Source organism: Toxotes jaculatrix, chromosome 9 (assembly GCF_017976425.1).
Source record: "Toxotes jaculatrix isolate fToxJac2 chromosome 9, fToxJac2.pri, whole genome shotgun sequence".
Classification (NCBI taxonomy): domain Eukaryota; kingdom Metazoa; phylum Chordata; class Actinopteri; family Toxotidae; genus Toxotes; species Toxotes jaculatrix.
In genome coordinates, this window is record NC_054402.1 from 11,612,157 (window position 1) to 11,626,111 (window position 13,955).

The following is a 13,955-nucleotide window of genomic DNA, read 5'->3' on the forward strand; positions in this document are numbered from 1 at the left end:
AGGAGGAGAGACAGGTAGTTCAAGGGCATGCTAGCTTTACTGAATGAATGGGGAGCTGTGTTTCTAAACTGAACTGAGCTGAACTGTGTGGGCTTCCACTATACCCTGATCACATTTGTATAAAGGGATGTTGCCAAATGTTTCCCCTGTAACTTTGACACATAGAAAAAGGAGGCTACTTGACATGAGTAAGATGAAAAAACAAACAAACAAAAAAATACAGAAATCAGACGAGGTCTCAGGCTGATGTTGGGGAGTGTTTCTGGCATGACAGTCTACTACAATCTATCAACCAGGCTTCCCTTAGAAATGAGGACAGTAATGGCTTAACAATGTAAAACACACATACACACACACAAAACAGGGAGTGGCCCCACCCTCCCGTGTGTTCGCTCTCTCCCCCAGCTCTCCAGTGATATAATTAACGCCTAGCCTGAAGGCCAGTTTCCTTGGTCATTAATAATGCTTTATGCCAGCCGCCACTGTCACTGGAACCCAGTGGAACCAAAGCCAATGTCCTTGTCCAAACGGTTGGGAGTCTTTCACCTTAAAGTCCGAGATTTAATCTCCCAAGTCTTTGTCTGATTCTGTCCATTGCTTTTACATTGTTCTACTTTTTCATAATTAGCTGAACCCTGAACCCTTCCTTTCTTCTTTCCTGACTTGTGAAGGAGTTAAAACTGGAGTGCAGCAGGGGCTACTCTGTCACAATTATTGAAATTTAACCTTGCATCATATTGTGTATGTGGCCATGCCGGTGTTGCCATACTACTTTGTATCTCAGCCAAATTAATGGTTTGCAGTAAGATATCCTCTGGAGAGCATCTAAGTTGTCACCTGACACAGAGGCCAATAATCTGAGCTGAAGCCTCATTTGTAAACAAATCAAAGCTAAAGGACAAATAATTCCAATCAAGTCTTCATTTCAGTTCTTTATTTAAACAGCCCCTGCCTCTTATTGATGCCATCTACCTGCAGATCAATAGCCAGAATCGACTGAGTAGCCTCTGCTGTTGTGGCCGAGCAAATTCTTTCAATCATTTATTTACTCTCTGATTGACCCTGCCGCCTCTCATCAATGGCAGGGAAAATCCCCAATGCCCACTGAGCCTATCATAGAGTGTTTAAAATCAGCTTGACAGCTTGTAAATGTTTGGTGCAATGATGACAGTCATCACATGTCAATTCAGTGGAGGTTCAAATCCAGTTAAGGTCACCTCAGGTTTGTTCTTCCTGTGAATTGACCCAAGCTTGTCCTACACTTGCTAACATTTACAAAAGTGTTTTTTAATCACTCTGCTCCCCATTAAAACCAGTCAAATAAGCCCTGTATGCCAACATGCCCTGGTACACAACCATGTAAGCAGCTCCAATAAGAGGCAACTGTTGTGATAGCATTGTCATTTAACACACGCTCCTCTTCCAAGATATGAAAGACAGAGAGGGGGAAAAAAAACCATTACATATTCATTCTTTTAAGCCTTGTGACAGGATGCAAATGGTAACCCAACTGATTTCTGTGTAAATTGCACTCCCCCTCATCGCATGCGCAGCAGAATCATTAGGATGTTACTGATGCCTGACTATATGCAGCCTGGTTGCCTAGGAACGAGCTAAAACATGGGCCTGGTGCACTGGGTGCACTGGGAGGCAAGTCCTGTATCACTGTCGCTTCAATAATTAACGACGGGGAAACCAAATACTGCATTTACTTATTCATAAAGCGAGCAGCAAAAACACAGAGAAGGAAAAAGAGAGAAGGAGAAAAATAATGAAATACAGGAGAACTGAGTGGATGAAGGTTTCATTACTGAATGGATAAGAAAAGCAGTTCTTGTGTATCAGGTTCAGGGACCCTACTTACTGTATTAGTAAGGAAATGTCAGCCACAGAAGAGATGAGGAGGGCAGATGGAGAAAAGGGATCTAAGCACCTGCTGTCTTGGCCCGAGCCTACGTAGGTTTGTGTGTTTTAGTCGGGACAAAAGGGAGATGAGGTGATCTCACTGAACAGGTGTCCTCATTTCATTTTACTAAGTTTGTGTAAGGAGGTGTTGGGTGCACAAAACATGAAACCCTGGGTCTCAGGCAGAACACTGACTATGATGACTAACCATGTGTGAAAGGAGTGCTTTTATTTTTAGAGTAAAGTCACATATTTGCTGTTGGGTCCTTTGACTTATTACCAAAAGTGAAAATGATTTATGTATCACAAAGAGCAGAAAGTGAGGAAGAAAAAGGAGATCAATAAAAAAAATCCCTAAAATATAGTACAACCATATTCCTGAAGCCATGGATGATGCCAAACTGCTGGATATGTTACACACCCATAATTTTTTTTTTTTTTTTTTTTGGAAACTCAACCGAAAACCAGCGCTTAAGTTCAGCCAGCCAAGTGACCAGGATGTTAAAGAACAACTAGGAAGACATATTTTATTTACAGTCTCATACTATAAGATAATCTGGCAAACCACATACAGTACAGTGCATGTAAATTTTAACTTCTGACAAAGATTTTCATATTTTTTCATATTAGAGAACTAATTACTGAATTTGTCTTGGTTAGGCTCCTTTTTAGGGCAGAGTGTTGGACAAGTAATTTACCCCAAACAACAAAAAAAGAACAATGCTATACAGCACAGATCCATCCAACTGTTATGTGCATGTAGTACAAGTATAGGGTGTTTTACATTTTTTAATTCTAATTCTAATTCTCCAAGCCACCAGTAGATTCAATGAATCTCCGTATTGTATCACAATCAAATAACAGACTCTTGAAACTTACTAGACTTGTGTAATGTCTGACACGTTGAACATAATTTCTCAGTTATTTTTGTCACTGGCTCGAGGTAACACGGTGCAGTCTGAATTACCAAGTAAAAACAGGGGTAAATAACAGAGAAAATAATCCAGGGTTGATGTTAAGTCTGATAAATCGCTCAGTCACTCAAACTTAAGCAAGAGTAAAAGTAAAAGTTTGCTAGTTGATTTTTATACCGTATGGAAAATTCTGTAAACAAATGGGTGTCTCAAAAATAGGAAAAGATACAGGCAGAAATTCTACAACATGCAAATGATCAGCGGTTAGTACACATGATTTGTAATTACTACTTTTTGTCCAAAGAGTAATTATTATTTAATGTGCGTTTAGGTGTCTCTCAAATCTCATTCTGAAATCTTTCAAACTATTTAACATTTTAACCAAAAAATAAATGTGTGCAATAGATTGGTATTTAGAAATACACTATAAAAGAAGCTTGAGTAAAAAGAAATACAGACAACTAGATTAGTTGCAATGAGAGCCAAATAAAAACATATACAGGAAAAAACCCAGCCCACATAGTGATTTTCATAAATGTAGAGCTATCCAGACAGGTGCTAGTGCTATTATTGGACCACAATCAGCATGCATGGGAGAGGGTGAGAAAGAGGGGGAGGGATAGAGAGAAATGTGAAGATGTGAAGAGAAGGGAGAGAGAGAGAGAGGGAGGGAGAACGAGACGGATGGCGATGGGGGGGGTGGGGGGGGGGGGGGCAGATTTTTTGGGGGGTGTCACACTGAGAGCTGTCAGCTGTCATCGTTCTCCTGCGCCACCTGAGACAGGGCATGCCACACCCTAGCGCTCACGCCTCTGTCGCCCATGGCAACTGCAGGGTTGTGCATGTGTGTGAGCGTGTAAGTGCGCGCGCGCGCGTGTGTGTGTGTGTGTGTGTGAGATGTGTAGGACTCTGGAGGTAATGAGGTGCACACACATGCACGTGAGCTCTGGTTATGGAGCTATGGAGCTGTGGAGTTGTGGTTGCCTCAGCATTTAATTGATTAATTGTTGTAATTATTTGGGAGGGAAGGTCATCCCAACACTGAGGCTGGCTATAGAAGGTCACTCTCACGCTGGAGGGACTGTCTTCCTCTAGGGACCACACAGGCCATATGGGTGTGTTTGTGTGCGGTAGTGAGGAAGAGAATCCAGTAGCATTTTGGAGAATTGTTGTGTTCATATACATCTGTGTGGCAGGGAACTGCTGACTGTTTCTTCAGGCAGGTTTAATCAACACAGTCAAAATGTCTGCCTGGCTATTACCATGACCTGAAAATCCACTTTTTTTCATGATTCTGTTCACATCTTTCCATGTCTGTAGCTGACTCTCCAAAATCTTTCTTGCCAAACACCCTGACAAAGAGCTGGCAACTAAACACCAAGAGCCAGCTTGACGAAAATGGCTGTTTGTGTGTGTGTGTGTGTGTGTGTGTGTGTGTGTGTGTGTGTGTGTAGTTAGGGGACTTTCCAGTCCATGGACAGATGGAGAGACTGGGAGACAGGAGGCTTGCTGGCATGAGCTATGCACAGGCTGGTGTGCATGTAAGAGTGTGTGTTTGTGTGTGTGTGTGTGTCTGAGTAGGTGTGTGCATGCGCACATGCATGCATGTCTGTTGTATACACGTGTATCCAGTGTGTTTCACATTAGGTCATATGCATGTGTTTATGATGTTTATGTGTGTGTTTGTGAGTGTGTGCAAGAGCAGTAACACCTTCCCTCAGTGTGTTCAGCACCTCTCTCCAGCTTTGACCTTGGCAGGGAGTGCGGACAGGTCACCAAACCAACTGTCTATGTGGCCGTGTGTCCGTCTTCTAGAGGATTTTCAATACACAGGGTCAAGACATGGCACTTTGAGACACCTCACCCCCACTGGGAGAAGTTGTTGGTTTAGGATGCCAATATGACTGCCGTTTGGGTGACCATATTTACAGATGCTTGGCTGTAAGTAATGTGTGCCAACATAAACTACCCACAGCTGGGTATTCACACAAATTTTTATGAAGATGTAATGAAGTGAAATATTTGGGAATAACCAGAAAGAGATTATTTTAGGTATAACCTTAACGCTCTTTTTAAGAGAAAGTCTAAGAGAGAGTCTAATGAAGGACAGTATTGAGTTACTGTATGATCCAGTGTTTTTTAAGCCCACGTCACACTAAAGAATAAAAGTCAGGATGTCTCTGCCTCAGATGCTTCAATTTTCACCAATCTTTTTAATCTTTTATTTCAAACTTTCTCTTAAGAGTGCCCAATCTCTGCCCAAGGAGTTAAGGTGCCAGCAGTAAACACAGCATCCCCAGTTCGGCAGTGGCTGTCAGCATGGCTAAAAACAGTCTAAATGTTGTCAGCTATGCAGATTAAACACTGTGCATGCTCTTTTAGGGGGTGGAAATTTAAATGAGAATGAAGATTTCTAGTTTGACTCGTGTGCATGCAGACACCTAAAGTCGCCTGAAAACTAGCCTATCCTGTTGACTATTGACTGAGTTTACATCTAGTGTCCAGCTCTCACCTGCTTTGATGTGGATACTGGGGCTTCGAATCTTGCCTGCCTGGTTCTCAGCAGTGCAGAAGTACTCGTTGTCGTGGATGATGCTGTTATAGGCGGAGGGAGAGAAGGGGTAGAGCTGGAGGGTGCCGTTGGCATGCACGTGGCGGATATGGGGCACGTCGTAAATATCGTCTCCGGCAGCCAGGTACCAGCGCAGGACGGCATGGGGGGCGCCGCCCGCAGGGCAGGGCAGGGACACCCCCACCGAGCTGGAGAAGGTCACCCGCTGCAGGGAGGCGTTCACAAAGTACAGCCGCGTAGAGACAACATCCTCACTGTTGACTGTTAGGATGAGAAAAAGGGAGACAGAGTTGGTTAGTTGGTAAGTGTTGGACATAAGGGCAACATTCACGTGTCAGACAGGTGTGAGGGGAGGGAGCATGTGCACAATCAAAAAGCATCACTGAGTGAAAACTGAAATGCTTATCATTTATTATAATACAATCATTTAATATAATACAATCAGTTAATAAAATGGAACAAATGTGAACATAAAATAGAACACTAAAAAACTAACACTTAACTATTTTCCAATATTAACAAGTTAACAAGTTAACCTGCCCATATATACAACTTACACACAACTTACATGAATGAAACAACCCAATGTAAGTGTGAAGAAAGTATGTGCATAAGTATTGCTCGACAATGTTGAGTGTTTCTATGTTTCTTTATTAAAATGTACTGACTAACTGCTGAGGCAATAGCTTGTAAGATATGGGCTCTACCCACTTTAGTTATGTAAAGTTTTGATGAAAAAGAATGCTTTATTCAAGAATAATAATAATAATAATAATAATAATAATAATAATAAAGTGTCTTGACAATCATGTAATGTCATTTAAAAGCATGAACATTGATAGTAATAGTGAATTGAAAAAAAAATCAAAATTTTCATGTTCCACACTTGATTTGTTTTTGTATTGTTATTTTTAGGCACAATGTATTTAGATATAGATAGATATACTTTATTCATCCCTCAGAGGGAAATTGTTAATTTCCATGAGTCCATTCACTAGTTCAGTGGAATAATAAATACTAACTGATCTAACACACAGACACCTGAATACAGTATACAAGCCGGATCTATAGGCACCCAGGTCACCTCAACCCAAACAACTTCCTCTATGTGTGCCAAACTGCAGCCATCCATCTCATCCCGTATGCATTATCCTAATATCTCTAATCTAATGTAATGCATCCAGGGAGTCCTTTGGAAATCTGCCTCTCAATAGGAGGGAAAATGTGTCACACAACTCGACCCCCCCACCCACCACCACATTCATTTTTTCCTATTGGTATCCAGCGTCATGCAGGAAAACAAAGTATTCACATGGGCGTGATAGCAAAATGCTCCATGTTTTAGACCTACTCAAGGCCTGTCACATCACTGTTGGAAGGCCTCCATCTGTAGCTGTAGAAGCCTGCGGAGTTGGCTGGATACCGCAGATGTTTGCTGTAAAACAATGCTGCTGTGGCTCATAGGAGTAACTGATGCCAGATACAGTAAGTTGTCCTGGGGGAGATAGACAACCATATATCCTCTCTCTTAAAACACCCTCTTCCAGTGTAGAGAGGGGTATCAAGGCATCTTTAAAGATATGTGTGTTTCTGTGTGTATGTGTGTGTGTGTGTGTGTGTGTGTGTGTGTGTGTGTGTGTGTGTGTGTGTGTGTGTGTGTGTGTGTGTGTGTGTGTGTGTGTGTGTGTGTGCTGGGACGGGGGGTGGGGGGTTAAGGAGGGGGCAGGGGTGTAGAGGAGTATAAAGAAGTGCTGAGCTCAGCTTGGCTGGAGGCCAGGGGAAGACGCTGTGCCCCGAGCCAGAGAATTTTCGTCTCAGACAATGATACTTAATTAATCCCTTTTCCTGGATTGTGTCAACAATGCCTGGATTAGCCCTATCTCTTTAATTCTCTCTGTGCTGGGAGGAAATAGGGTGTTGGCTAAGACACATCAATGGAGATATAGACACTATCAGCTGTCATTTAGGCTCTTAGTTCTACAGATCCTATACATCAATGGATATCATTAGTAACTAGCTATAAAATAAAAGACAGAAGCCCACTGGCTGTCTTTTTAAGCCCTTAATACATGGCAAGAGCATGGATGAATGGTCGATACAAAAGACCGTTCTTTATATCTGTTCTGTCCAGTATAAATAGTAACATGCTATGACATAATGACATTAATAAAATGGCATGAATGCAATGAATCACATGAGAAAAGGCTCAGTGAAATGCAGGGATTAGTGATAAGACCCAAACTGACATAAGGTGATTTTCACTCTCTCCTCCATTGTATCTATCTGCATCCCTCAATCTTATCTTTTTGATTTACTTGTCATTTTCTTTTCGTTTGCCATTTGCCATCATTGTTTCACCCTTCACAGATACCTGTCCAAGACACAAACACACTTTCTCCTGTCTTTTCCTGCCACACTAGAGACAGGCAATGTTATGTGATTGGAATTTGTATGCCAGACGCAGAGAGTTAAACCCACATAATCTCCTCTCACATTTAACACACACACAGTCTATCCACTCTGTAATCGCACTGCCGTGGGAGGCCGATGTCCGACTTCCCTGATTCTCATGCATGTGTGGGTGTGGAGAGGAAGGAGAGATCGGGGGAGCCAGGCAAGAGTGCAATATTGTAGACAGGATACGGGTGGCTGGTTGGGGGGGAAAGGTGCTCAGGTGCAGAGGTGTTTGGATGCAACTGAGTGAGTGAGTGTGCAAATGTGTGTGCGTCTGTGTGTGGTAAGGTCAAAGGGATAGAGAGGTTAATGTTAAATGACTGCCTCAGTTCTTGATGTCAAACTCAGCCAACAGCGAGAGGCTGAGGCGTGCAGGAAAACGCTGCGATCGCTGCTCGGGTGCACGTGCGGCACGAGAGACAGTAAGTTCATGTGTGTACGAGCACGGCAGAGATACTGAAGAGGTAGAGAGTCATTGTTCTCCTGCCTACCAGCTAAAATTGGAACAGATCCTCTGTGTTCAAAAATCCGAATTCAGGTCAAGTTCAATCCATCCTACCATTCGAATCCATGTCAATCACTCTTGCAGGCTGCTAGGCTGACTGATCTGCACTTTCAGCACCAAGGAGAGTACCACAATGAACTGCTGGGTGAGGAACACACACGGAGGTGTTTCCATACCGAGCAAATAAGGAGGAAACTACTAACAGATGATGTGTGTTGACCCGCTTCTCTCTGATGACAAATGCTATTTTTAGAAGCCAAATATTTTTGTGACAAAAAGAACTCATTCTTGCTGTAAAAGCCCCCACAAAGGGAATAATATCTCTGTCACTGTCTCATCTTGTCGCATACCGGTAATCACAGAATAATGTAAGAATAGTGCTTCAGACTAGTGGGCATTTTTTGCCCACTGCACCCTCACAGGCTCAAGCACCCCTTTATTATACACATTTGATAGGTGAGATGTCTTCGTGGAATTGTTTGATAGTATTTCATGACAGAGAAAACAGTGCTTGTGAATGCACACAAGACCAAGTGATCCTAGAACTGTCCATTTTTAGGCCTCGTCTCCTTTTTTTTTTTTTTTTCCTACAGATTTGGTCAAGTTTGCCCTTACTGCCTGGAATGGCAACAGATGGAAGTGTAAACCAATTATTCATTCCCTTCAGCTATTTTAACTTTTCTACTCACATACTCTCTATTTTTCAAGCAAAACTTGGTGTTACAACTGACTCACATCAGTGCTGAAGCATGCAGTCAGTATGTTGTAGCTTTGAGGTAACTATTTAAAAATCAGCATCACACCGATTTGTAATCCTAGTTGTGTGCTAATATACATGTTATATCCATAAATATGTGGATATAGCTTATGTATATGATTTTTTTTAAATCAAATTATAATCTCATTTTTAAAAAGAAAAAGTATCTGAGCTACTGCACAATATGCCCAACTGCATAAGTACCCCCAGTGGTGCCTAGCCTTTTGGCTTGTGTCCCCTTAATGAATGAATCATTTTAATAGGTAAAAAGGGGTCAAAAGAGGTAAAATTATCCAGTTATTCACATGGGAAAAAAAGGATTAGAGGAAAGTCTGAATAAATAAACATAATTTTATGTAGCATAAATATGCCTTTTCTGCTTTCATCTTTCTGCTTTCATCATCTCTCAACCCCTCAGATTTGACTCCTGACTCCCGGGTTGGGAACCACTGCATATGCTCTAAAACTGAATAATCTGTTCAGAAATAAACAAACCTTTAACCATCCTGTGATGTCATCAAAAATGGCCTCAAACAAAAATTCAAAACAGCTCAGATGCAACAGCCCAAACTCAGAGGGAAACAGTGTTGATCCTGCAACATCAGCATCCTGCAAGGAAACAGACCTCTAAAATTCAGCAGCTTATGATGCGATGGCTAATCGCTTTGTCCTGCGGTACAAATTCAGGTCACTGAGTTCACATACACAGACTCCTGCACACAAAGTTACATGTATACAATCGCACGGAAGCAAACCCCCGGTCAACACCGCGTGGATTACAGCCTCTAGCGAAAAAGACCATCATGTCGATCATGTGTCTTATCTCAGTCATAGTTTAGACTTGGATGTCAAAGCATCAAAAGGGAATGAGGACTTTCTCACTTTGCATAAGCGGTTCCCAAGGCTGCAGCTGTTGGTCATTTGTGGATGTGATATAGACATAGGACAGCTGTAACTTCTTGTTGGACAATAGTGGAGTTCTTGTTTTCCCGTCTTCCCTTGAGTCTTGACCTCTTCAGGTTATGTGAAACTTGAGATGTGCAAATGAGACAGAAATTATATCCATTACTGTCGTCTCAAAAATGCAGTAAGCTGCATTAAATTGTTTAACTCAAGACATAAACAAATTATCTAACCCGGACTTTTCATGAAATGAATAGCTGAGCACATGGAAATGAAAATAAACAATATTATAAGTTAAATATCATAATAAACTGTAAATATTTCATGTAAAGCAACATTCAAAAACATGGAGCACAATAACCTAGTTTCTCCTCTTTATTTGGGCAAAATCTAACCTCAGATGGTTATCAGAATCCTTTCATAGCCCCAGGCTCCCCTTCCACCCTCTCCCCAGCAAAGAAATAAAGAGCAAAGGAGCAGCACTCATCCGTTCATGAACTGTATTTTGATTCCCTTCTTCAAGCCTGAATACATTGATTACAATGAAGAAGGTCAAAGTGATTTTGGGGTGAAACATCCACAAACATCTTTCCTATTGGGTGAACGCTTTCCGATCCTTTTCTATATTTGTTCTTTTTTTCCTCCTTTCTTAACCTTCACTTTTCTTTTTGCCCGTGTTTCCCTCTCTGTTTTTCTTTTCACTCAAATCTTTCTTTGCTGTACACTCAAATACATTTGCACTTTCTTCCTGTTTTTGCAGTGGATATGAAAATGGAGTATGAATATGTATGCTTGAGAAGCAAGGATATTGCCTATGGTGAACCGCTATGCATAATGCAGCTTTTTCTGTCTCATCTACATTCATTCACACACACACACACACTGAGATTCATACCATCACGTGCATCGAAAAACAGGGCTATAAATCCCTCTCCTTCTCCCTCCCGCTCTCACTTTTTCTCCCTCAAACACACACACGCACACACGCACAAAGTCACATAAATACATTTCAGACTGCACATATACGTTCATAATAGCAAGTAGATTTCCTATTTGGTGAACAATGTAGCACTACAGATAACAGCACACAAAACACATTCAGGCCAAATAACAGCCGAAGCATTGAAGTCAGAGGCAATACAGTCTTTGTAGTGATGCTACAGAAAAATGGCAGAACATAATAGGCAAAAGATATGATCATGTTTGATAGAGGGGGCTGCTCATTCGCTATACAATGACTCCAGATTGAGATATGCATTAGGGTTGCATGACAATGTGTCTCTCTGCTTTTGTGTGCAGTCAGAAAGGAAATCATTTCTAACATGGTGTCATTTCACTGGGTGAAACACTGGAGTCAAGAAAGAAAAACTGCATGGTGATATCAGGAATGGCAATACACCATGCATGCACACACACACGTACAACTGAGGCGGGTAGAAGGTGGTAAACAACCCCTATACACAGTTTATGCAGTGTCAGTAAAATATTAGGCAGCCATTTCAGCATTTGAAAATTCACATCTCCCACTTCAAAAAGATGATTTCCGCTGTTGAAGTGTCAGATTTGTAGAGACGTTTTTTTCTTTCTATTCTCCCTCAGAGACAGGCCCATAAATTGTTTGATAGTAAGCTGAACAGGAGAGTGAGGGAGAGGAGAGGGTTGATTGTGAGATGCTGAAGTATAATTGTTTTGTGGAACACACAAAACAATTATACTTCAGCCATCGATCTCTCTCTGTGCCTAATGGAGAGGGCACCGGGCTACCGGACACTACTGTTGTGCATAAAACCTGTTGAGTGAGTGGTCAAACCCCACTTGTCTGTGTGACAGCTTAGTGCAATAACACTGCTGTTGCTATAGACTATACGATCTACAGCTGTATAATGATAAGCAGTCAGACATTTGAGCCTACAGGGAACGTTGGGATTGTTTTTTGCGAGCGGTGCATGACAACTGAATTGCCTCAATGCAAGATTATGCGCCTTACCAAGTCCAAGCATGAGTGAACTATTGTTCACTTATACAGTCTCATTTTACTTGAAAGAAATGAAAAAATCCACCAGACCAGTTTGTACAAAGAATTTCCTGTTTTGATAAAAGTGCAAAGATCTGCTTTAATGCGCCTTCGAGGCAATACCATAACTGAATGATCATGTAACGCCGATTGGCCTACGTGTTCTGCGTGTTTCAAGACAAACAAACAAACCAAAATGTTCGGACTGGATATGAGACCGAGTGACTTGTTCAGATGGACGTGTTTGTGCTGCCCCACTCAACTGCCAAGCGCAGAGCGCCAACACTTGACAATGAAAACAGGCTTTGCTCGCCAGAGCACAACGAGGGAGGTGAGTTAACGTGAGAGTGACATGTAGCTATTATACTGTGAGTCTGTCTCTCTCCAAGACAACTGACAGGTTGCGCAGGCACAGTGGGACTCAGAGCCAGAGAAATAAGACATACAGTGGCCTTTTGTTGTCTTGACTTAATGTGACTTTTTGTGAAGTATCATGCGTAATTGGAGATGTGCGTCATGGATAAAACGAAGGTGCACTCAATCCAAATTATTTATTTCAGTTCGGTACAACTGTGCTAACTAATTACAAGCAATATTTATATGCAGGTGTGATAATAGTAAGTGTTTAAAAACTGGAGGGGGGTGGTCGAAAGACAGCGGGAAGGGAGTCTCGCCTTTTGCTGTCCTTTACTGGCAGGATCCTATAGTAAAATTACGCAAAGGGACGTTGCTGAATATGTGGAATAAAAAACAAACACACTTCTACACATACACCCTCTCTCACATTCTGCGCATTCATGTACAAGTCACTTTTACTTTTCATCAAACAGATCAAAATAGTGAATCTCGAACTATATGTCACACGGCGCATCTCCAGGTCAACAAAAAAAAAGAACAAATTCACCCGGGTTTTACTCAGCGATATTTAAAGACAGAGACAGAAAGGGAGGAAAAACAACTCCGGAGCTGCTGTCATCCCACTTCCATCAGCAACTAAAGCCTTAGTTATCCAACCCAGACGCAACAACTCTGAGTGCACCGTGCGGGTGTAGCCTAGTAGCCACCAGAGTCTGACTCATACCGCAATTACTGGGCTCCCCCCTCCAAGCACTTCTCCTCTAGTCGGTATCTGTTTTGATTCCAAATTTACACACAGCCCGTGGTCTGCAACACCGTATATCAGCAGCTCAGGGCGGTCTCAAGAATACACAAGAATCCACATGTATTGAAGTGGTCGTGAAATCTGATGTATTATTAAATAAATCAAGAAAATAAGTGCAGAGATTAAATGGCATAACTGAGACGCACACACACACACACGGGGCTAAATAAATGGAAAAAATGATGCTTAGTCCATCAAATGCACAAATCAAGTGCATGCATTCAGAAACAAAAGTGTTTTACATCCATGCAAGATCAACACTGTGACACAGTCAGTTCAGTTTAATGTCGAGTGTGTGTGTTGCAGGAGGCCTGTCGAGCGAAACTGGATAAAACCGGAATCACATTAATTGATGAAATAATTATAGCAAGAGCTCTCACTCCACCTCGATCACTCCACGACATTTTTCCTTGAAATTTGTAGAGTTACTGATTGAAAGTCCTCAAATTTAACACTAAAATGCGTTTCCTTTTTCTAACTGGTTGAAAAATATTTTAATTGTAATAATTATTTAAGCCTTCTCCAATTTCTCAGGCCCTGTTCTGGCCTGTCAGGCCTAAAAGCAGATTCTCAGACAGCTCTCAGCTGAGTTTGTCTCAATTTTATTTCCATAAAATGACAAGCAACCTCCCAAATCATGACAAAGAAGAATGAGTGTATCCCCCCCACCCTCCCTCCCTCTATCTATCTATCTATCCATCCATCCATCCATGCCTCTCCTCTCCCCCTCCTCTTCGCACTCATGGGTGCAGGTGTGCTGATATGCAGC

General features: G+C 41.8%; 1 protein-coding gene across 1 annotated transcript in view; it reads right to left on the reverse strand.

Annotated features, from left to right (window-relative positions):
- Positions 1-13,955, reverse strand: part of LOC121187128 (Down syndrome cell adhesion molecule-like protein 1 homolog) — a 94,185-nt gene that overhangs the window by 78,012 nt on the left and 2,218 nt on the right. Inside the window, exon 2 of the mRNA XM_041046249.1 lies at positions 5,332-5,652. Coding sequence (XP_040902183.1) covers positions 5,332-5,652 — 321 coding nt within the window. The remainder of the gene's footprint in view (positions 1-5,331; positions 5,653-13,955) is intronic.